Here is a 24,134-nt window from a genome sequence, read left to right on the forward strand (position 1 = left end):
TCGGTGATGATTACATATTATTTTTTCTTGTCTTAGAAGATAGAATAATCTATGTTCTAAAAATAGAGAAAATAAAAAATAAAACTATAATTATAATCACTTTATCATTATCAATTTATTTTTATTATATAAATTTTAAAATGCATAGTATACATTTTTGCATCAAACATTTTGACATGACGGATTTTATATCTTTTTGATAATTTTGTTGATTATTTTGTTATTAGTATTTTGATTTACAGTTTATAAGTGCATATTTTAAAATCAATATCTTTTCTTGTATTTTTCAAGATGAATGCATATCTTTTGGTTTGTTGTGAATGTCACGTATTAGTGGGTTACTAGTAGAATTTATTATTTTTTGTTGGTGAAAACTCAGGTGCAGTCGACTTCATGTGAAGTTGATATCTAAAAGCTGTTAAATAATTTGATTGATTTGACTAAATTTTCATCTAACGGCTCTCAGGTATCAACTTCACGTGAAGTCGACTTCACCTCAGTTTTTACCTTTTTTGTTATTATTTTTAATTATTAGTTCAATTTCTTTCATTTAATAATTTAATAACTTTTAATCTATATTTTTAAATATTAATAGTTAATTACTGACAAAAAATAATAAATTCTATTGGCCTTTTAATATTTTTTCATGTCATAATAATAATAATAATAATAATAATAATAATAATAATAATAGAAGAGAAAAAGAGGTAGTACGAGAAGAAAAAAAATAATATTATTTAAAAGATATTAATTTTGACAAAAAGATGAAATAAAATATTTTAAATACTAGAGACCATATTAGAATTTAATTTAAATGTTAGGAGTTAAAAAAAATACTTTATCTTAAAAATTATATGTATAAGGAATGGATTGATTAATTTTGTTGACATATATATAAGAAATATATGAGTTTAAACGATAGAATTTTAATTTGACTATACAAAAGATTTAATAGCTATAAAATTATAAAGTTTTAATAAGAATAGAAAAAAATTATAATAATGAATTGTAATTACTCATTTGATTATTTTTACAATTTAGGTGACCTTTCATTTTAAAAAAAATAAAGAAAAGTATTATGTCATTTAATAAATTTGGTGGTTTTAGCATATTAGATAGATAAAAATTAAATATCATTTATACAATAAAATCAATCATTTATATATAAATATATGTGTAATTTAATTTATTTTTATATATATTTTATATTCTAATATGTATTTTATATCAGTAATTAAACTTTGCGATTAATTTTAGTGTGCACTTAATATAATTATATTCAGCTAGATATTAAATAAATAGATAAGAGTGGGTGGAAAGGTGGTCCTTTGATCCACTAATTATTTTTGAAATGGTTGTTTAAGTGTTGTTACTTGTTATGTGGGATGGTGGGTGAAAGCAGTGTTATTCACAAAGATGGCCGATTGGCAGGGACCCGACCTCATGAAAACGAGAGAAGAAAAAGAAGCTGCTCTGTCTCGCTGCCAAACAAGTATCTATTATATTCCCTGTATTTTCTCATTTTTGGTCCAATATAATAAATTTTCAGCTTCATCCACTAATTATTTTTATGACAAATAACAAGATGGCAGTTGAGCCGTTGGGCAATAACATTTGTTTATTTATTTATTTTGGTCAAGGCAATAACATTTGTTTATAAATATAACAAATTGATATTAAAAGTGCCATGTCCCTTTTAAACTTTTTTTATTCTCGAACAAAATGAATTTCAATAATGAATCCATGTTTTTGACCAAAAAAAAAAAAAAAAGAAAGATACCAATACCATCAGATGATAATTCCGTTTTTTTTTTTTTTGGTTCAACTTCCAATACTTGTCTATTTAGTCATGGAATTACCAATATCTTTTTTTTTTGTCTACAATATTTTTTAGTTTGACGGTCTAAAGATTAATCTGTTGTGAATCTGAATTTTATTTAAGAATCTACCGTTGATTAATGAATTGCTACATATACAATATGAGATTCGGTTCCGCTACATTACCAACAGCATATCTGTCAATTTCTGTCAACTCTTATTTATAATTGTGTTTCATGGAAGTGTGTTCGTGGATGTGTCTAATAAAAATGTCTTTTTTATAGCTGTGTTTAATAGAAATGTCTTTATAAATATATTTTCTGGATGTGTCTCTTTATATATGTATTTAAAATATATTAATTATTAGACACATCCACGAACACACTTCCATGAAACACAATTATAAATAAGAGTTGGCAGAAATTGACAGATAATATGTTGGTACCCTATACTTTTCCTATGAGATTTAAACCTCCAACACTTACTTATGGCGGTAGAACTACCAACACTTTGGTTTTGCTCTTCTATTTTTGTTTGTTCCGAGTTCAAGGCTTATTAAGGCCCAGAATGTTTGGATCAAAGCTTTTTTTTTGGTCAGGAGAATGTTTGGATCAAAGTTGAAGCTGGCTTATTACTGATCCCTCCTTATTTGGCCCATACTTGCCTTTTTCTGAACAAATTTTTTGTTAAGGAACATCTATGTAATTACATAGAATCTTCTTTCTTTGTCAAAACTTTAAAAGTAACCGTTAGCAAAAAGCTATTTTCTCTCCGTACAGTTTCTTTCCGTCTTTCCTTTCTTCCATATGACCGTTAACGGGAGGCCGGAAAATAATCCGGCCGACCACCAACCCACCGAACAGGAACGTGATCTCCTACAACGAAGCATTAAAAAAGTGAGAAAGGGTGAGGAGGGATTCACTGGCACCTCCATCCTCACTCCAAGAATTGAAGACTGGATGCTGGAAGAACCGGAACCCGGTAAAAGGTCATATGCTAATATGGTCCGAGGAGAAAACCCAGAAGATGAGATCGAGCTGGGAGACTCTGAAGATGACGACATGTCAAGGGAAGAAGGCAGCCAACCTGAAGACATCCCTGAAACAGAAAACGAAGAAACAACAGATAAACATAACAATACAAGCAAATCAGATATCAAAGTGGTGGACTTGGGGGAAGGCCTCTTCAACATCCTGATCAGTGAAGCAGCGGAACGTGAACTATGGAAACCTTGGTGGAGGTCTCTAATAGTCAAACTGCTAGGAAGGAAAATAGGCTATGCAGCCATGAAGAGAAGATTGGAAACTATTTGGGGCAGATTTGGTGGTATTGATGTCATAGATTTGGGAAATGATTTCTATATCGTTAAATTCTTGGCACAGGATGATCTTGATCATGCTCTACTAGATGGTCCTTGGAAGATATATGACCACTACTTGGCTATTAGGCTGTGGGAACCAAACTTCAATCCTCTTCTTACAACCATAGACAAGATCACAGCTTGGGTTAGATTACCCGGACTCCCCATAGAGCTCTACAATGACCAAATTCTAAGGAAGATAGGAGATCTCATTGGAAAAACTTGCAAGGTTGACTACAACACCTCCCATCTCTGTAGAGGAAAGTTTGCAAGATTGTGCGTGGAGGTTGATCTCACGAAACCTCTCCTTGGGAGATACATGGTCAATGGAAAGCTATACAACATAGAATATGAAGGTATACATCAAATATGTTTTACTTGCGGAAAAGTGGACCATGATCAAAAGAATTGTGCCATGGGAAAAGAAAGAGTAGAACAGTCCAATGATAAGCAAGATGCCAATAAGGATCAAGCGGGAAATGAAGCCTACAACCAAGCGCAAACAGGGAACAATAATCAAACAAAACAAGATGACAAAGAAGAAACCAGTAGAAAGGACAAAGGAAAAGCCATAATGAATCAGAGCAATGACAATTTTGGCCCTTGGATGGTAGTCCAAAGACAAAGAAGGGGGAAAAAAGAATCAAAAGAAGAGGGCACTAAAAATGGAGCAGGTACCAGCAAGACCACAGAAAAGAAAAGGGATATTTCAAGATTTAGTGTCCTCGAAATAGAAGAACCACAGCAAGGTACTGAAGAACCACAAGCAAACAACGAAGCCGAAAACACCCACCAGAACAACAACACAAGCCAGCACCATATGACAAAAGCTAAACCCCAACTAGAACAACAAACGGAGGCAATAAGAGGAAGCAAGTCCAAAAACACAAGTTCCCAAGCCAAACAATACACAAGAAAAAATCTAGTTACAAGGAACCAAAAGAACATACAACCTGAAGTAGAAACCAAAGACATTCCCAGAAGCCGTCAAGAAGCGGCATGCAAAGAAAACTGGATAGAAGCTAATGATGACACTCAAGATCAGGAGGAACAACATGCAGAAAAAGAGACAAATACACAGCAAAATATGGAAGAAGACAAACCACCTGACCCCACACACCTATCGGAAAGCAGAAGAGAAGATATGGAGTTAGAAATTCAGAAGGAAATATCAAAATTAGTTGAAGGGGTTGACTTTGAAACCCCACCTAGCAAGGGTTGGAAAGATGAAGAATCTGCAGATATGCAGTTAAACTAATTTCTTTGTTTTTTACAATGATCATTATGTCATGGAATGTTAGAGGTGCGGCTAGTGCGACTTTTAGACGCACCCTCAAAGAATACATGAGACAATACAAGCCTGATATAGTTATTTTGATGGAAACAAGAATTAGTGGTGACAATGCTAGGAACACCATTAGGAACTTGGGATTCAGCTATTACATTATTGAAGAAGCCCAAGGTTTTGCAGGAGGAATCTGGATTTGTTGGAATGATAGCGAGTACAATATTACCCCCATAGAACAACACCCACAATTTATACACACCATTGTTAAAAGACCCAGGAGAGAAGACTGGTGCCTTACCGCGATCTACGCCAGCCCCCAAAGCCATAATAGAAGAACCCTTTGGCCTCACCTCCAAAACATTGCAAATGCAATGAATAAGGCTTGGTTGGTCATAGGAGACTTCAATGAAATCAAAGACAGTTCAGAAAAGAAAGGTGGAGGTAACACGGACACTAGATCATGCAGAAACTTTGCGGCTTGGATCAACAACTGCGGCTTGATTGACCTAGGTTTCGTAGGCTCAAAATTCACTTGGAGAGGACCTCAGTGGGAAGGACAAGATAGAGTTTTCAAGAGACTTGATAGATCCCTTGCGAACTCCCAATGGAGGCTTTCCCACCAAGAAGCCACGGTCAATGTCCTACCTAGATCCAATTCGGACCACCACCCCCTCCTTATAACTGAAAATAAAAATCTTAGCAGATGCGGCAATAAACCATTTAGATTTGAGCTCATGTGGTCTACACATCCTGAATATGATGGTTTGCTTCAACAACATTGGAAAAATGATAATAGCCTCATCAGCAACCTCAACAACACCAAAACAGCACTCAACACTTGGAATAAGGAAATTTTTGGTAACATCTTTAAAACAAAAAGAAGGATCATGAACAGATTGGCGGGCATCCAAAGGCATCACTCCTATGGGAACAACCCTTTCTTAGAACAACTTGAAACATCCCTCCAAAAAGAGCTGAATGATATGTTGGACAAAGAAGAAATTTTTTGGCTACAGAAATCCAGAGAACAATGGATTACGGAAGGGGACAGGAATACGAGGTTTTATCATACAAAGACCATCATCAGAAGAAGGAAAAATAAAATTCTGAAACTTAGAGATCAGGAAGGCAAATGGATAGAAGAGGAGCAGCAACTAGAAAACCACGTTATTGATTATTTTCACAATCTCTACAAAGAAGAGGTAAATATAGCTCCTGTACATTCTCTAATAACTTCTTATCCTAATATAGATCCCTCTACTTGCAGAAACTTGGAAGCAACTCCAACAGATGAGGAGATCAAAAGAGCCCTTTACAGCATAGGATCAATCAAAGCCCCAGGAGAGGATGGGTTCCCTGCTGTTTTTTATAAAAACAACTGGGAGCTGTTGAGCAGAAAGACGAGTGACCATATAAAAGACTGCTGGAACAATCCAGAACATATCAAAGACTCCAACACCACCCTCTTGGCTCTTATCCCAAAGACTCAAAACCCGGAGTTTGTCGCCCAATTCAGGCCCATAGCCCTTTGCAATGTGAGATACAAAATCTTGACAAAGATCCTTGTAAAGAGATTGAAGCCCCTTCTTAATGAAAGGATATCTCCGCACCAGTCCAGCTTCATACCAGGCAGGAACATCCAGGATAACATCCTTATAGCCAAAGAAATTATGCATTCCATGAAAAGGATTAAAGGGAAGAGAGGATACATGGCAATAAAGATTGACTTTGAAAAAGCCTACGACAAAATTAATTGGAAATTTATTCAGAGAAGGCTGAGCGACTTCAAGCTCCCTACCAAGATCAGCAACATTATAATGCAAGGGGTACAATCGGTCAACTTTAATATCCTGTGGAATGGTAACAAAACCAAAGATTTCAAACCCGGTAGGGGAGTGAGGCAAGGAGATCCAATATCCCCCTACCTCTTTGTGATTTGCATGGACTATCTATCACAGTACATTGAACAAAAAGTGGAGGAGGAAAACTGGAGTCCTATAAGGGTGGGGAGGAATGACCCCAAAATTTCGCACCTCATGTTCGCGGATGACCTCTTGCTATTTGCGGAAGCTTCTGTCAACCAGATTACTATAATTAAAGAAGTGTTGGAGAACTTTCATGCCATTGCAGGGATAAAAGTCAACAAGGACAAATCCACCATAGTATTCTCCAAGAACACAACAACCCACATCAGACAGGAAATTACTAGCAGAACAGATTTCAAGGAAAATAATGCTTTGGGAAGATATTTGGGGGCTATGATAAACAACAACAGGAAAGGAAAGGAGAAATTCAAAACAGTTATAGATAGAGTCCATAGTAAGTTGAAAGGTTGGAAGAGCAAGTGCTTATCCCTGGCGGGAAGGATCACCTTAGCTCAATCAGCCATCAGTCCCAGTGTAAACTTTGAGATGCAAAACGGAAGGGTGCCTAAAGGAATATGCGAAGAAATTGAGAAGATGCAAAGAGGTTTTATTTGGGGAGACATCGAAACTCAAAGAAAATTTCATGCAATAGGATGGAAAACTCTCTGCTCCCCCAAGCATGAAGGGGGATTGGGCCTAAGAAAACTAAGCGTTATGAATGACGCTTTTCTTATGAAGATAATCTGGCAACTTGATAAAGAACCAGATTCTCTCTGGGCAGAAGTCATTAGACACAAATACTGTAATGGCAACAGACAAATCATACAACCAATAGCAAGAAGAATGGACTCACCTTTATGGAAAGAATTAGTCAAAGTTTGGCCAGAATACAAGAGGAACACATTTTGCCAGATTGGGGATGGACTCTCAACAAACTTCTGGCGAGATCCCTGGGTAGAAGACATAAATAGCCTGCTAGAATTCGCAACAAAAAGCATTTCAGACACTGAATCCGCTGTTTGGGAATGGACCAACAACAAAGGGGAATGGGACACTAACAAATTAAAGGAATACTTACCGGAAGATATTGTGGCCAAGATCACAGCATCCCCACCTCCATCCCTGGACCAAAATGAGGACACAATAGGCTGGAAGCACACGGAGGATGGTGATTTTTCCATTGGAGCTACATACAAAGGCCTGGAGAAATGGACAAAACCCCAACAAAATGATTGGACCAAGATATGGAAATGGCAAGGGCCTCAAAAGGCTAAAACGCTAATATGGAGACTTTTACACGACAGATTGCTAACTAACCAGAGAAAATCCCACACCTTTGGTGGTGATGACACATGCCATAGTTGCAGAACTCAGCCAGAGGACACTTTACATGCTTTCAGAAATTGCCCGATTGCCTCAAGCACCTGGATGATCCTGATAAAACCGGTTGCAGTGCAAGCTTTCTTCAGAACTAATTTGAAGGATTGGATCACTCTAAACCTCAACAATCAACTAGGAACCTCACCAGATACAGAATGGAAAGACACTTTCATCATCACATGCTGGAATCTGTGGAATTGGCGGAACAGAGAACTCCATGAGAACAGCTATCAAAGACCTCCCAATGCAAGCAGGGAGATTTTAAAAAGGGTGCGAGAAATCCGTGAAGCTTTTGACAGAAAGAAAATCTCACCTTTGGGAACTCGGAAGGAAACCATCCATGTGAGATGGAATCGGCCACCATCAGATTGGATCGCACTGAACACAGATGGCGCTATGGAGGGCACGACGATGAAGGCGGGTTGCGGAGGACTCCTTAGAGGCAGCAACGGGAAGTGGATTGGCGGCTTCTCCCTCCACATCGGTCATTGCTCAGCTTACAAGGCTGAGTTGTGGGGCATTCTGAAAGGACTGGATCTAGCCTGGACTTTGGGAATAAGGAAATTAGTTATACAGTGTGACTCCCAAGCTGCTATATCCATGATCAATGGTCAAAAAGATCTCAGCAAACACCCTAATACCTTGATCAGAAACATTAACCAGTGGAAAAAAAAGCCTTGGGAAATTCTTTTTGTAAATATTTATAGGGAGAGCAACAGATGTGCTGATTGCCTAGCTCGAAAAAGTCTAAACTTAGACCCAGGCTTTTATTTTTGGGACCTGCCTCCTAGAGAGGTTATTAGCATCTTAGCTGATGATGAACAAGGGGTTTCTATGCCCCGATTAGTTTGTATTTAGTCTTCTTTTGGGTTTTGGCCCCGATTAATCACCAAAAAAAAAAAAAAAGAATCTTCTTTCTTTTAACAGTCAAAATCATAAATGAAACACATCTAGCCATTTAATAAAGGATCACCAACTTTGATTAGAAAAACAAATATATTCATTAATTTAAATTAAGAAAAACAACTATATATATATATATATTCTTTTTTTTGGTAATTCAACTATATGTATTCTAGAAAATAGAAATGCACAAAATAGTCAAAGGTTATGCGCATTTCTCTAACAATCAACAAGTCGCAGAAAAGAACAAAACTAATAGGATAGCCCATACCAAATAAAAAAACAAAAGCAAAATTATGAACACTAATAGACAGACAAACATCCAAAATAAGAAAATGAACAACTCATATCATGTCATAGGTCATACATAGCCATATATTAATGTATTAATATTAATTAGTATATACTTCTCATGATGTGCGCCTCACAACAATTGGACTTCTAACAATGTGCTTCCCATTTGTCCATTTCAACTCTCCAAATTGATAATTCCCATTCTGACTCACACTTCTTGCCTTCACAATTACTTGGAACCTCTTCTTCTCACCAACTCTCTTGAACGTTAAGGAACTTGGCACCACAACAATGTTAAATCCAGGCAACTTTGCATTTGCAACATATGTTCCTGGAGGTCCAACATTAGTAACCGTGCGAGTAACATTCTCCGCGTCAGATCCGAGATTTGGTAATGTGATTGAAGGGTAATTTAAGTCTGTTACTCTGTGAGATCCAGAGCATATGAAGTTCTTGTTGGAATTGAGTGATGCTATGAGGCTTTGACTGTATCCAGAAGCACATAAGAAGCTCAAGTAATCAAGAATGGTAATGTCATAAACAAGTCCAGGGTCCATGGCTAAGTCTGGTTGAACATGCCCTGAACCATAAGCAAAAGGTGTGGCTAATGTATTATCAAATGCATCTTGTATAGCTCCATTGGTGTTATCTTGAGTAGTTGCTGAAAAAGTGAAGAAAAAGAAACAATATAGTAAGGCATGCATATGAATAATCATATAGCATAACAAAATCATGACTACAACTTGACGTTAAAATGATAGTTGAGAATTGTTAGACGTTTAGTCAAAATGTCAAATCATCTGTCAATTCTCATATGCAAGTGATCGCCTAACAAAATAATTAGCCTTAGGATACACAAGAAATGCATATTTAGAGTACCTGTGGTCATGATTGCGGATTTAATAGCTGCTGGAGACCAATTTGGATGACGAGTTTTGAGAAGACCAGCAACACCAGAGATATGAGGGCATGACATGGAAGTTCCTTGTAGCACATTGAACCGGAACCCGCGGCGTGTGTCTGATGGCAAGTTAGATGCACTTGCTGCTAAGGAATATGAAGCCAGTATGTTTACCCCTGGTGCAGTTATATCAGGCTGAAACACAAAGCAGGGGAATGTTGTTAGAAATTAAAATAAAATTTTGAATAATATGTCAGTAAGGAGCATCAATGACTATATATAAACCTTGAGTATTGATGGTTGAATCGGATTTGGACCTCTAGATGAGAATGAGGCCATAACTGGAGCTGGCTTTGTTCCAAGCAATGTTCTTGCTGCAGACATGTTAATAGTAGGGCTCCTGAAACATTTTTATGTAACCATAAGTTGAAGTGTTGAACAAAAATTTACTTGCAATTAACTATAGTGTTTTAAAATGTTACTTAGAATTTGTTAAGTTATTATATATATGGCATAATTATTACTTACGTGGTACTGTTGTAATAATCATGAACATTTTTGTCCTGGTTATTTTTAGCCACATTTGTAGTGGACAAAACATGAGGCTCAGCTAGAACTGTGTTTCCACTTTGAGCATCGTTTTCCATAACCACTCCAACTGCACCTGCAGATAAAGCTTCTTGGCCTTCAGCAACTGACCTTATTTTCCCACCTCGAAGGCACATGACTATTTTGCCCCTTGCTTTTGCTGGATCGAGTGTTCCAGGCATACAAAGTTGACTGCAATAACGTATAACAAGTGCATATACATGATTAAATTTGCGCGACTTTGTATCTATCTATTATCTTGTTTTTCAATTAATCAAAGTTTTGTAGGATTTGTACTTACGCGTTTTGAATTGTGGCATTAGCAAATCTAGCATCAGATGCAAGGATCAGAGGAAAGGATTGACTGGATGGTAAGTTTACGAAAAGACTGGCTCCCTGGTAATTCAAGTTTACATGAGCATCACCAAATTAATTCAACACATTAAAAAATGTTAAATAAATTTTGAAAAAAGTACGAAATTAAAGTATTTTATGTTAGAAACTTACCGTGACTTGTTGATTGTTACCAAGAGTTACGTTACTGCTGAAGTCCCTATCAATGGTGCTAGCAGCAACCGTGAATACCCATGGAGCCACGTTGACAACACTTGAAGGTGTGGGTCCTTCATTCCCCGCCGAAGCAACAACAACAACGTTTCTTGAAAGCGCATGGAACGCTCCTATGGACACCTCATCGGTGAATATCTCATTAGGGTTTACCTCTGTTCTGCCACCAGCCGAAATGGAGATGACGTCAACGCCGTCGCTGATGGCTTGGTCAATGGCGGACAACACGTCTGCGCCATGGCAGCTTGTCTCGTCGATCGTTGACCAGCACACCTTGTAGGCAGCAACCCTGGCTCTTGGTGATCCACCCTTTGCGGTGCCGTTGCCGTTGCCGAAAACGCTTGCGCCGGGTACGAAGTTGCCTCCGGCCGTTGATAGAGTGTGGGTGCCATGGCCTTCGAAGTCACGTGCCGTGTGCTGTGATGGCGCAATTTTGCCTATGCTTGCCTCGTAACCTTTGCTGAAGTATCTTGCTCCGATTAGTTTCCTGATTAATCATAATATAGTATAAGCTCAATTAGACTAACTAGCCAAGTAATTTTTTTTTAACAATTTAATTTTAATGTGGTAAAAACACAGTTATAAAATCAGATTTATGCTTTTTGACGACATTTTTAAGTAACAAAATTTAAAAGTTAATTATTTTTTTTTTTACTAAAGCCACAACTAGGGACAAACGGGGAAGCTTGTTCCGTCTCGCCAAAAGTCCGTCATCTGAAGGGTTGGTCTGTTTTGCCTCCTCTAGTAAGATGATCTTGAATTTTTCTCTCATCTCATCTAATTGTGTACTAGTAGGTTAGTGGGTCAAACCCACTAAATCTCTTTTTTTTTTTTTATAAATTATTAAATATTAAATTATATATAATTTCATAACCATTTCAATAAATTTATAATTTTTAAAGATATAAAAAATAATTTTTAAATTTATAAACATTAAAGTCTTTATAATTCTAAAACAAAACAAACATTGTCTAAAATATATAATTAAATATCTTTAAGTTTATAATCAATCAAACATAAAATATAATGTAAAATATAACTTAAATTATTTTTAATTATTATCTTCATCCTTTTATAGATTAATAACATTATAAAAATTTATAAAATATTAGTAGTGACCATAAAAACGCCTGGTTCAACCAAAAAACCGCTACTTCCCGCCAACTCTAGCCACAATACATTATTAATTATCATATAAAATTCTTTAACTCTTAATGATATACACGTACAAATTAGTTTATCATTTTTAATATTGGATTGAATTGATAAATCTAGTGCTTCTTTAAATTTGCAATCAAGCATACATAGCAGAACATGCTTGTATCTGCAGAAAATATTATTGAGAAAAGAGAACCTGTTGCATGGAGTTTTCTTTGAACCACGAAATTTGTTAATTTCACACACATTACCGCCACGCCATTTTGCTGGAACAGGACCTATTCCTTTGTCACTAAAACTCTTAGATTCAGGCCAAACACCTGCACGCATATGTAAGATGTGAAATTTAATATAAACAATATATATATATATATATATATATATATATATATATATATATATATATATGGTTTATGTTCGAATTATATGATTTGTTTGGGAGCATTTAGATAAAGATGATTTTTAGTAATTAAAATTTAATACATATAATCGATTCAAGCGTGTTATTTTTGTTAAAATTATATCAGACAAATTAATTTAGCCAAAAAATCAGTAAATCAAACTTTAAATTGACTAAATTAATATTCTTTTTTATAAAAAATGACTACAATAACTCTATATATATATATATATATATATATATATATATATATATATATATATATATATATATATATATATTCTTTTTAATTTTGATAAGTCTAAATCCTAACTCCATGATGGCATAGAGATAAGAGAAAGGTTAAGATTTTTTATTCTCAAAAAAAAAAAAATAATAATAATAATAAGAGTATTTTAGTTATTTTATATATATATATTGTAGTCATTTTTATTAAAAAATATTAATTTAGACCGATTCAAAATATAGTTCACTGATTTTTTGGCAAAAATAAATTTATCTTATCTAATTTTGACAAAAATAACATAGTTTAATCAATTATATGTATTAAATTTTAATTACTAAAAAATATTTTTCAAAAAAATGTTTTAAACGTTTTTATATCTAATAAGTAGGTCCCAATTTGTTTACAATTGTCTATTTGTCTCTAGATTTCATAAAAGATTCTTATGTCACAAAGAGTTGTTGTTAACTACAATTTATCAGATAACGAATTATTAGATATTTAATATATTTAATTAAATTATTGTCTAATAATTTTTTAATTATTAATTTAAGATGAAAATAAACAATGGGTTTTCATGGTAATATAATCCTATTGGACCAACTCATTATCAATAATATATGCAGTTCTGATTTTGATTATGAAGTAGCATATGAGATGTGGAGAAAGCTTACCTGTATCAATGTTAGCTATGATTGTATTTTCACCATATCTCCCTTTCTGCCATGCTGTGTTCATACCATTCCTCCTGTGCAGTCCAAGAAACTCCCATGAACGTGTAGTGTGTGGTTTATACTCTTTGCTCAAGAACACTGACACAACATTTGGGTTTTCTGCACCAAATTGAATTCCCAGATAAACATTATTAACTATAAATTTTGTTTATTAATTAAGTCCTGAGCGACAATATTCCTAATAATGGAAAAACTAATATTGCATCCTTACTTGAAATTTGTGCTGCTTCTTCCTCTTCGAGTAGTGCAGCAAAGCCATTTATGTGTTTATTATATGAATAAATAATTGCTTCTTTGGCCTTCTCATGGCTGTGAATTCAATGTGAATGATGATGATCAAAATATATATGCGATAATTAGTCCATTTACTGCATGGTTTTATTGTGAATTACACTTAGTCGATCTATATATGATATGATTGTTTAATTATATACCTTCCCAAGGTTGAAGTTAGTAAATCATGATGAGAATTTGTAGCGGATTCAAGGTCATAAGACGAAGGGTTTGGACCATGAGAATGTGCTCCCAAATACACAATGTAGCACTGAAATTTACAAAATTAGAAGGCTCATTTATTTGAAACACAGTATGAAAAATGAAAAAATAATAGTAATTAGAAGCTAATAATAATAATAAAGATCTTGCCTTTTTGGTGGCTTGTGCAGCATTCAGAAAGAAAGTAGAAAGAAGAAAAGATGAAACAAGAAGATGAAGGTAAAAGATATAACGACCCATATTCTTGATGCTCTTTAATTTTGTGTATACTAATTAATAAGTATATATACTTTCAATTCTATGCATTGGAAGGAGCTCTGCAAAATTTTCTCCTTACTTAATGAAACATCTATCTATTTTTTAAGATAAACAAAGAAAAGAGATAGGGTTGTCTCTTATTATATTATATTACTGTTGGTCTCTTTTTAACTCCTATTAATTTAAGGTTTTCCAGCTCTGATCTATTCATGTATATTTTTCACACTCTCATTTATTTAGTAATTTTTTCAAGGCATGTTCCTTGTGTATGTATATATTAGTTTAATATTTATTTTTAAAAAGCAAAAAGTCTTCATAGAATTTAAAACAAACACCGGAGATGTATGCATGTGTATCGAGAATCTAAGAATATATACCATGCGATTATGTTAGGTGTATATTAAAATCAGTCATAATATAAAATATATGTTAAAATATAAATATATATTAAAAATAAATTTAACTACACATATACGTATATTTATATACAAATATACAAATATATTAGTAATTGATTTTCATATCCACAAAGTATATATTTTTGTATAACATGCATATGTTAGGTGAGTGTAACAACAATAATTAAAGTCAAGAGGGAGACTGGCTCCTATATTTAACTAAGGATAGCAGGAAGAAGGAGACTATGAGACAAATGAGATTAAATAATAATTTTTTTTAATAATACTTTATATTCATGTAAAAAATGCATTTAAATTATTCAAGTAATATTGGCTAGACGTACTCTCCTCTTTCTTCACTCATTTGTCATACACGTGCTACATATAATGTACTGTAACCTAAAGTTTTGCTCGACGTAAATCTTTTGCTGCAACATAAATCTTTTTCTCTGCTCACATTTTTTTTTTCTTTTTTTCTGCTTGCGTTCTTCTTTATTGATCTACATTGTCTTTATCGTTCTCCTTTGGTCGCATTCATCTTCTTATTTTCTTCTTTCGATCTGGTTACATTGCATTTATCTTCTTCCTATTCTTCTTCGTTTTTTTCTTCGGTCTACACTTCTGAATCGAAACAATGAATGACTCAACTTCAAATCAGTTGAATGAGGCCGATTTGGATTATTCTTCTAAAACGAATCAAACTGACGAAGTTTGGATTATTTAATTTTGAATCGAATTGAATTGAATAGACGAAGGTGTACTGAATTGAATTGAATTGAATTGATAATTTGTAAATTGTAGGTAGAGCTGTTTGAATTTGATTTTATATAATGGATTATGTTTCGTTTACTCAGTACTATACAATTATTTCACCATAAGTATGTGTTCGGTTCATTATGCAGAAAGCTGTTTGAATTTGATTTTATATAATGTATTATGTTTCGTTCATTCAGTATTATACAACTGTTTCACCATGAGTACGTGTTCGGTTTATTATGCAGAAAGCTGTTTGAATTTGATTTTATATAATGGATTATGTTTCGTTCATACAGTACTATACAATTGTTTCACCATGAGTACGTGTTCGGTTCATTATGCAGAAAGCTGTTTGAATTTCAATTTATATAATGGATTATGTTTCATTCACTCCGTACTATACAATTGTTTCACCATGAGTTATATAATGGATTATGTTTCTTTGGATTATGTTTCTTTCACTCAATATTATACAATTGTTTCACCATGAGTACGTGCTCGGTTCATTATGCAGAAAGCTGTTTGAATTTGATTTTATATAATAGATTATGTTTCGTTCACTCAATACTATACAATTATTTCACCATGAGTACGTGTTCGGTTCATTATACAGAAAGATGTTCGAATTTGAATTTATATAATGGATAATGTTCTATTCATTATTTAGTACTATACAATTGTTTTACCATAATAACATGTTCGGTTCATTTCTGTTATGCACAATTTAAAACTCTTCCTCCTCACCTTCTACTGCTTCTTCACCAGAGAGAAAGAGGAAAAGACAAAAAAATACAGCAGTAATAACAATAAAAGAATGACGCTAAGGAGAAAACACGTGAAAAAGAAGTAACGCAAAAAAGAAGGAGGAAAATGAGGAGGAGGAGGAACACAAAGAAGAAGAAGAAGCGCGAGAAAGAAGAGAAGAAGAAGAGAAAAAGCGTTGGGAAAAAACAATTTCGTATGTGTTAGACGTGTGTATTTTATATTTTATTTAATGGTATTGAATTTTTTCTATTAAACCAACTTAAATAAATTTAAATATAAAATTACATGAATGTATAACATCACTGTATTTTTTTTTTTTTAATTTCTCTTTCCTTGTTTTAATAATAACATAGGTGTACATAATAGATAATAATACACCCGTGATTGTCGTCGTTCCTTATATATACAGTCATACAGAAATAATTATTTTACCATTCTTCCTAGAAACTACTAGAATGTTGACAAAATTCATGCATTAGTTAGACCAACTTAGCAACGCGTGTATTATATTGTGTATCTAGTTTATACATACAAAATCTAAAACATGATCTTCGTGAATGTTGAGCTAAATTAAAATTAGCACAATAATAGTAATATAGTCGGATTTAGAGAACGACGACTCCGTAAAGATAAGGACTTATTACATGGTTGTCTTTCTTTTTTCTTTTATACTTCTATTAAGAAAATAATGATAATGTTGAGAACCACAGGTTGGACAACTCAAGAGTGTGTCTAAGGACAATAGATTTTTTTAATTATTTAATAAAATATAATTTTTTATTATTTAATATTTTTTATATATTTTTTATTTTATTTAAAAATATAAAATAAAAAATTATAATTTACTAAATAATTTAAAAAAAATTAAAAAATCCATTTCCGTGTCTAACGGGTCTTCTATACCAATATTTATCGTCATAATAATGCGTTCTTTGTTTTTGCCATCTATATATATACATGCTTGATGCTTAGCTTCTTGATAAAGAAAAAATAGAATAATCACATTATTGATGATGAACTATTAGTAAAACCAATTATCTAAATGACCAAAAGTTTTAACCTAATATGTGGTTAATAATCTCAGTTTCACTCTCTTTCTTTTATAAAAGAAGTAAAACTGTAAAACATACACAATTAATTAATTGCTTTTTCATAAAAATATTTAATAACAAAAAAAATCAAAACACCGAAATTTATCTTATTTAACATTTATTAATTATTATTAAAATTAATAAATATTAAATAAGATAAATTTAAACTTTTTTTTTTATCTTCCTATAGTATAATATAATTAGCTACAAAACTATTAATCATATATATAGCTTTCATTACTTGTAAGTACTTATCTTTCATGCTACTAAATTATGAACATCTATATAACACACATAGAGTGTATATATAAAAAAAGACGAATAGGAATAAAAAAAAATGACTCCGTCGTTTTTTCTCTCTCTTCTTCAGTAATATTAATAGATGGTATTAGAACCGTTCTTCTTCCATTCATGTCAGCATTTTGTATAGAGGTTATTATGTCGGCGATGGTGTCCTTATCCATAGGAAAATAAATGTTACCCTTTACTTAACTTGAATTTTTGGCGCAATCGCCCGGAAATTGAGACAGTTAAATTTAGTAGATCTGTTCTGCCCAAAATGGGAATGGGCTAGGGTTATGAACTTAGAATCTAGAATAGATAGTATCTAGAATTTAGAATATTCTTATCCAATAAGTCAATATGAGTCTAGTATAGATATTTGTTACAGATATTAAATTATTCCATTTTTTCTTCTAACTTTTCACTAAATTGAATTTAGTGAAAAGTTAGAAAAAAAAAAAAGAAAAGCGTCCATTATCTAATGGATAAAACAGAGGTCTTCTAAACCTTTAGTATAGGTTCAAATCCTATTAAACGCAAATAATTTGTATTATGTATTTTATATTTATATATTATAAATATAACTCTAAATAGAATTTCTATATTTCTAATATATATATATATATAGTACGTACAATCACATGGGCATGTAAATTAACTACAAGAAACTCATCGTCATTAAAAAGGACCTATTTAAATAAAATTTATAAAGAATTAAAGACCAAAAATTTGTTTTAAAAAGACAACAATACCATTAATCAATCTCTCTTAATCTATTTTTTTTCTTAAAGAATGACTTTTCACTATATATATATATATATATATATATATATATATATTAAACAAAAAAGTATTCTTTTTAATCTTTGAGTTTTAATTCATTCATCGAACTTTTTTTTATATTGGATTATTAGGTGTAAAATCTTCAATAATAAATTAAATTATGTGTTAAACATTGCTATGACCATTTATAAAATATTACTGATATTTTATGTTTTTACACTTAAAATAATATTTTTTATTATAAAATGTAAATGACATTTTGTCCTTTTACAATTAAATTTTTTTATTATAAAACATTACTGATATTTTGTATTATCACCATAATAATATAAAATATTAAAATAATTAAATATTTTTATATTTCATATTAAAATTATCCATATATAAAAATTTTAGTCTCATTCATCTTCTTTGATGTGAACTTTAATTAAAGAAGATGAACTTTAATTTTTAATTTGGTGATTGCTCCCATACCCTAAGATTTGTGATAGAATTCATACATTGTTAATGTGGACCAATACAATATAAATATGTCACATCATTAATTTCAGTCAATTAATAATTAAATAATTTTAAAAAATTAAAATTTAATGTATTTTAAAAGTATATTAAATATTATTAATTATTTTATATACAAATACGAATATGTATATACCTTATTAATCATGTATGATTAACTATAGTTAAGTATTTTTATTTATTAAAATTAATATAAAATTTTTAAAAAAACTCTCTTCTCTTTACCCTCAGCCCTCAGCTCTATCTTCCCAAAACACGACACGAGTCCTGTGCTTCTAATCCAGAATACTTCACCATCAACCTAGATGTGAACTTCTCCCACCACCGCCGTTCACCACTGCTCACCCACACCGCCAAATTCCTTATATCTTTCACTTCTTTTTCTATCTCCATCTCCATCACCCTCTATCCCGTCTCCGTGACCCTGATTACAACGCCCCCTGTTTCCACCTCCAATAGTAGTTTTGTCGCCGTCTCTCACGTCCTAAGCCTCCGTGACCTTTGTGTCCGCCACCTCCGATCCACCAGTGTAGCCGCGTCTCCATCGTCCACACGTGACCCCTGTTCACACCGCCCGCGTCCGGCTCCTCCAACAGCACCGTCGTGTTGCGTCCGCTATCACTGTCGACAGCAATCTATTTCTCCCTCACACGGAGCCAACGGTGACATTAGATTAGGTTTTCATCCTTCAAATTATTCTCTGTTCACTCTCTGTTCAAACAATGAGTTTCATTTTGGTTTTGTTATCTGGACTTGTTTCGCTGCTTGCATGTTCAAACCATGAATTTCATGGTTTGAGTTTCATGGTTTGAACATACAAGCAGCGAAACAAGCCCAGATAACAAAATCAAAATGAAACTCATTGTTTGAACAAAGAGTGAACAGAGAATAATTTGAAGGATGAAAACCTAACCTAATGTCACCGTTGACTCTGTGTCTTTGGCTCAGAAGGGAGAAATAGATTGCTGCCGGCAGTGACGACGGACGCAACACGACGGTGCTGTTGGAAGAGCCGGACGTAGGCAGTGTGAACAGGGATCACGTGTGGACGATGGAGACGCGGCTACGCTGGTGGATCGAAGGCGGCGGACACAGGGGTCACGGAGGCTCAGGACGTGAGAGACAGCGACTACACTGCTGTTGGAAGCGAAAATAGGGGGCGCTATAATCGGGGTCACGAAGACGGGATAGAGGGTGATGGAGATGGTGATAGAAGAAGAAGTGAGAGATAGAAGGGATTTGGCGGTGTGAGTGAGCGGTGGTGAACGGCGGTGGTGGGAGAGGTTCAGATCTGGGTTGATGGTAAAGTACTCTGGGTTAGAAGCACAAAGCTCGTGTTGTGTTTTGGGAAGAGGGTGAGGCCTGAGGGTAAAGAGAGGAGAGTTTTTTTTTTATTTTGTATTAATTTTAATAAATAAAAATACTTAACTATAGTTAATCATATATAATTAAAGTATATACGTATTCGTATTTGTATATAAATAATATTTAATATACTTTTGAAATATATTAAATTTTAATTTTTAAAATTATTTAATTATTAATTAATTGTGATTAATAATGCCACATGTCTATATTGTATTGATCCACATCAATAGGGTATAAATTCTATCACAAATCTTGGGGTTTGGGAGCAATCACCAACTAACTTTTTTTACTTTCACAAAAAAGACACATGGCATACCAGGCCAGTTACCAAGAGTAATTCAAGCAACTATGGTAATACCATCTAGGGATGTCAATGGGGCAGGGCGGGGGCGGGGGATGCCTCCCTGCTCTCCATCCCCGCCCTAAGATTTGCTCCCCATCCCCGCCCCATTCCCTGCCGTAGGGGAATATTGCTCCCCATCCCCATTCCCACGGGGCCCCATTCCCCGCGGGGACCCCATTCTCCATGTACATAATAGTTCTAACTAATTATTAATTTCCATATGAATAGAGCTGCAAGTATCTATCTTATACAAAAACTGCAAGATTTTATACAAAAAGTCTAAATGACACGATGGTGACTTCTTTCGAAATAACGCAATGGGGACGCAACGACGAACCAAAGGACAAAGTAGTAGACAAGGTGGGAGACGCGACAATAGAAAGGAGAATGGACACGACGGCAGAGTTACGAAAAGGAACGCTGCAAAAAGAAATTATGACGCGGTAAGGGTGATGGCACGATGAGGTGTGACGATGCGGTGAGAAGGGTGACGAGGGGGTGGCTGCAGAGAGGTTGGATGAAGTATGGACTGCCTTAAGAATCTCTGAATTGAAGAAGGGTTATGCAAATAAAGATTAGGAGTTTTGGGTTTCTATATATATGTGTGTGTGAGAAATGTCTAAAAAACATATATGAGAAATAAACTATTAAGGATAATTCAAGGAATTCATAAATTTCGGGGAATAGCGGGGACGGGGCGGGAATCCCCACTCGGGTCCCCGCGCCTGCTTCGGGGGAATTTTGTCCCCATCCCCATCCCTGCAGAAAAAATTCCCTACAATCGGATCCCCATTCGGAACAGTCCCCACAGGGATCCCCGCGTCTCGGGAAATTTTTCCATCCCTAATACCATCAAGCACCAAGGCAAAACAAGTAAATTTGTACAAAGGGAACTATTGCTAGACTTTTCAGACTAGACCATCACTGCCAAAACTCAATTCAGCAACGGATGATCTCTTTTTTTCTCAAAATAAATTCCTTCAATCCTCTATTTTTAAGTATCAATAGTGTTAGAGTAAATAGCCAAATTGGTCCCCGAAAGATAGCCCATTCTGCAAATGAGTCCCCGTAAAAAAAAGATAATAAAATTTGTCCCCGAAAGTTTTAAAATTGGTAACGTTTGTCCTTCCGTCAAATGTTTCAGTAACGGCGTGAAGATATGCTGACCTGGCCGTTAGTGTGACACGTAGGCTAAGGATGAAACGGCGTCGTTTTCTTAGGGGCTCCTTTACAACGCTTGGTTTTCATCCCTGTTTCGTATTCTCTCTGAAGTTGCATCCTTCTCCCGAAAAGAAAGAACCCCTGCAGTCCCTTCATCTCTCAAGTTGTTTCCTCCAGGAAGACAAAGCATTGAACGGCGACGACCAGGCTTGACCGACGACGACAGTGTGCTGGAGTTGTTGGTGAGCAGTTTGCGACGACGTTGGTCAACCGAAAAAGGCACTCCATCGCCTTGCGTGAGAGGTAGGTTAGCTAGCTTTTCTTATTTTGTGAGAGTGATTCTGGTTTTATCTCCTGATCAATGTGGTTGTGTTATTGTTGGACTTCCATTTTTACTGTTTGCAATGTTAGGGTTTAGGAGAATGTGTTCAGGCTTAGGGCTTTGGTGATTAGCCATGATATGACCCTGTTTTTAGATTGTTGAGAACGTTGTTTGTGCTATGTGTATGTGCATGTGTGTGTGTTAGATACATTTTGGGAGTTGATGTTGAATATGCTTTGCCTCTCCATGAAATAAATTTGCATGAGTTGTTGCTGTTTTGGTTTCAGATGGAAGGTCCCCCAATGACCTTTGTATTTCACCATGGCGGGAAGTTCCAAACAGATGAGTCAGGCTATCTGTGTTATGAACCAGATAATACTGAAGTATTAATGGGTGTAAATGCAGACACTCTAGACGTTTTCTTTGTGAAGGGATACTACAAGGAGCTGGGATATGCTGAGATGAACAACTGCCTGTGGAAAGTTCCTGGAACGCTGCTGGAAAATGGGTTGAGGAAGCTAGAAAATGACACAGATCTGTTGAAATTGGTTAAGGATTGCAGGAGGAATCATCACCTTATCAACATCTATTTTGAGCATGTTGTGTCTAAGCCACACGTAGTTGACTGCATGAGTGAGGATGATGATGAAACACTTTGTTTGCCAACCATCCCTGAAGAAGCAGAGAAACCGAAGAAGGACCACAGTGATGCAATGTCCCAAGATTACTGTAAGACAACAAAAAAATCACCTCAGCCAAAAAGAGCCAAAACTCAGCCCACTCCTAAGGCTACTCCTCAGCCCACACCTAAGGTAACTCCTCAGCCCACACCTAAGCCCACTCCTCAGCCCACAAATAAGCCCATACCTAAAGCCACACCTGAGCCCACACCTGAGCCCACACCTAAGCCCACACCTCAGCCCACTCTTGAGCCCACACCTAAGCCTAACCCCCAACCCACATGTACGCCCACACCTAAGCCCACTCCAAAGCCCAAACCCAAGCCCATGCAAAAGCCCGTCCAGCAACCCAAACCTTGGACTAAATCCCAGGCTGCTAAAGGGAGTAGCAAGGCTACAGCAGCCGAGAAGATCAGCAAGAAGGTGAAAGCCACAACCACTACAAGATCTGGAAGGCAGGCTAAGGCAACTCCAGTTGCAGTTGATAGTCAATCTGATGATTCAGATTCATATGATAGTGCTGAAGACAGTTTGTACAAGCCTGCAAAAGGTGCAGGAGATTCCATAGACAGCAGTGAGAGTGATAGTGGAGTTGATGGAGTAGAGTCTTCTTGGGCCAGGAAAGTAGATCACAGAGAGAAACATAGGCCTGCTGCTGACAGAAGAAGGGAGAAAGCTATTGACACTGATGACTCGAGCTATGAGGACATCGAATCTGATGAATGCTCTGATGGAGGTATTTAGTGATTAATTGTGTGTCTGTTATTGAATTTACTTGTTTAACAGATTTGATTCCACTAATGTAGTTTTTCTACACAAATCTGATGGTATTTTCATGTAATTTCAGATTCAGATGACGAATTTGGTTGGGAAGATTCATCAGATGGAGATGAGTGGAAGTCAGAAGATTCTGCCCATAAGTTAGACTCTGAAGATGAAGGGCCAGCTGTGTATCCACATTATAATGACAAGGCCAAATTTGGTGATCTGAAGTTTGAGGTAAGTATGGTTTTCAAATCCAAGCAACATTTTATGGCTGCCACTAGAGATTACACTATACAATGGGGTAGGAATATTAGGTTATGTAAGAATGACAAGGTTAGAGTGAGGGCGGTTTGTAAGTGTGAAGACTGTCCATGGGTAGTATATTGTAGACACAACCCCAGTGATGGTTCCTGGCAGATAAAAACACTAGTTGACAATCACACTTGCGCAAGAAAGCGAAAAAACAGAGCTGCAACATTAGAATGGACTGTGAACAAGTTATACCCAAAACTTAGGAAGCACCCTAAGATGAAGCATAGGGAGGTGTATGAGTGGTTTGTTAGGAAGTGCAATGTGAAGCTGAATAGTTCATGCATAACCCGAGCCCTTAAGGCATCTAGGAAGATAGTTGAAGGGGATGAGATTGCTCAGTACGGGTTGATATGGGAT

General features: G+C 35.0%; 1 protein-coding gene across 1 annotated transcript; it reads right to left on the reverse strand.

The window, feature by feature from the left end:
- Nucleotides 1-8,800: 8,800 nt before the first annotated feature.
- LOC112744365 (subtilisin-like protease Glyma18g48580) lies at nucleotides 8,801-14,341 on the reverse strand. The gene is made up of 11 exons (XM_025793975.3): nucleotides 14,125-14,341; nucleotides 13,914-14,023; nucleotides 13,691-13,788; nucleotides 13,420-13,578; nucleotides 12,319-12,442; nucleotides 10,905-11,451; nucleotides 10,699-10,793; nucleotides 10,338-10,589; nucleotides 10,095-10,209; nucleotides 9,788-10,004; nucleotides 8,801-9,569 (listed from the first exon to the last, which is right to left on the reverse strand). The coding sequence occupies exons 1-11, from the start codon at nucleotides 14,212-14,214 to the stop codon at nucleotides 9,025-9,027; spliced, it is 2,352 nt and encodes a 783-aa protein (XP_025649760.1). The 5' UTR covers nucleotides 14,215-14,341; the 3' UTR covers nucleotides 8,801-9,024.
- Nucleotides 14,342-24,134: the final 9,793 nt, after the last annotated feature.

Source organism: Arachis hypogaea, chromosome 14 (genome assembly GCF_003086295.3).
Source record: "Arachis hypogaea cultivar Tifrunner chromosome 14, arahy.Tifrunner.gnm2.J5K5, whole genome shotgun sequence".
Lineage (NCBI taxonomy): Eukaryota > Viridiplantae > Streptophyta > Magnoliopsida > Fabales > Fabaceae > Arachis > Arachis hypogaea.

What these genes read in the sequence shown, in the direction of transcription:
- LOC112744365 (XM_025793975.3), bottom strand. Translation starts at nt 14,214, where the DNA reads ATGGGTCGTTATATCTTTTACCTTCATCTTCTTGTTTCATCTTTTCTT. An exon ending in CTGCACAAGCCACCAAAAAG is followed by an intron (nt 14,024 to 14,124) that starts GCAAGATCTTTA and finishes TGTAAATTTCAG; the next exon opens with TGCTACATTGTGTATTTGGG. An exon ending in AATGCCACAATTCAAAACGC is followed by an intron (nt 10,590 to 10,698) that starts GTAAGTACAAAT and finishes ACGTTATTGCAG; the next exon opens with TCAACTTTGTATGCCTGGAA.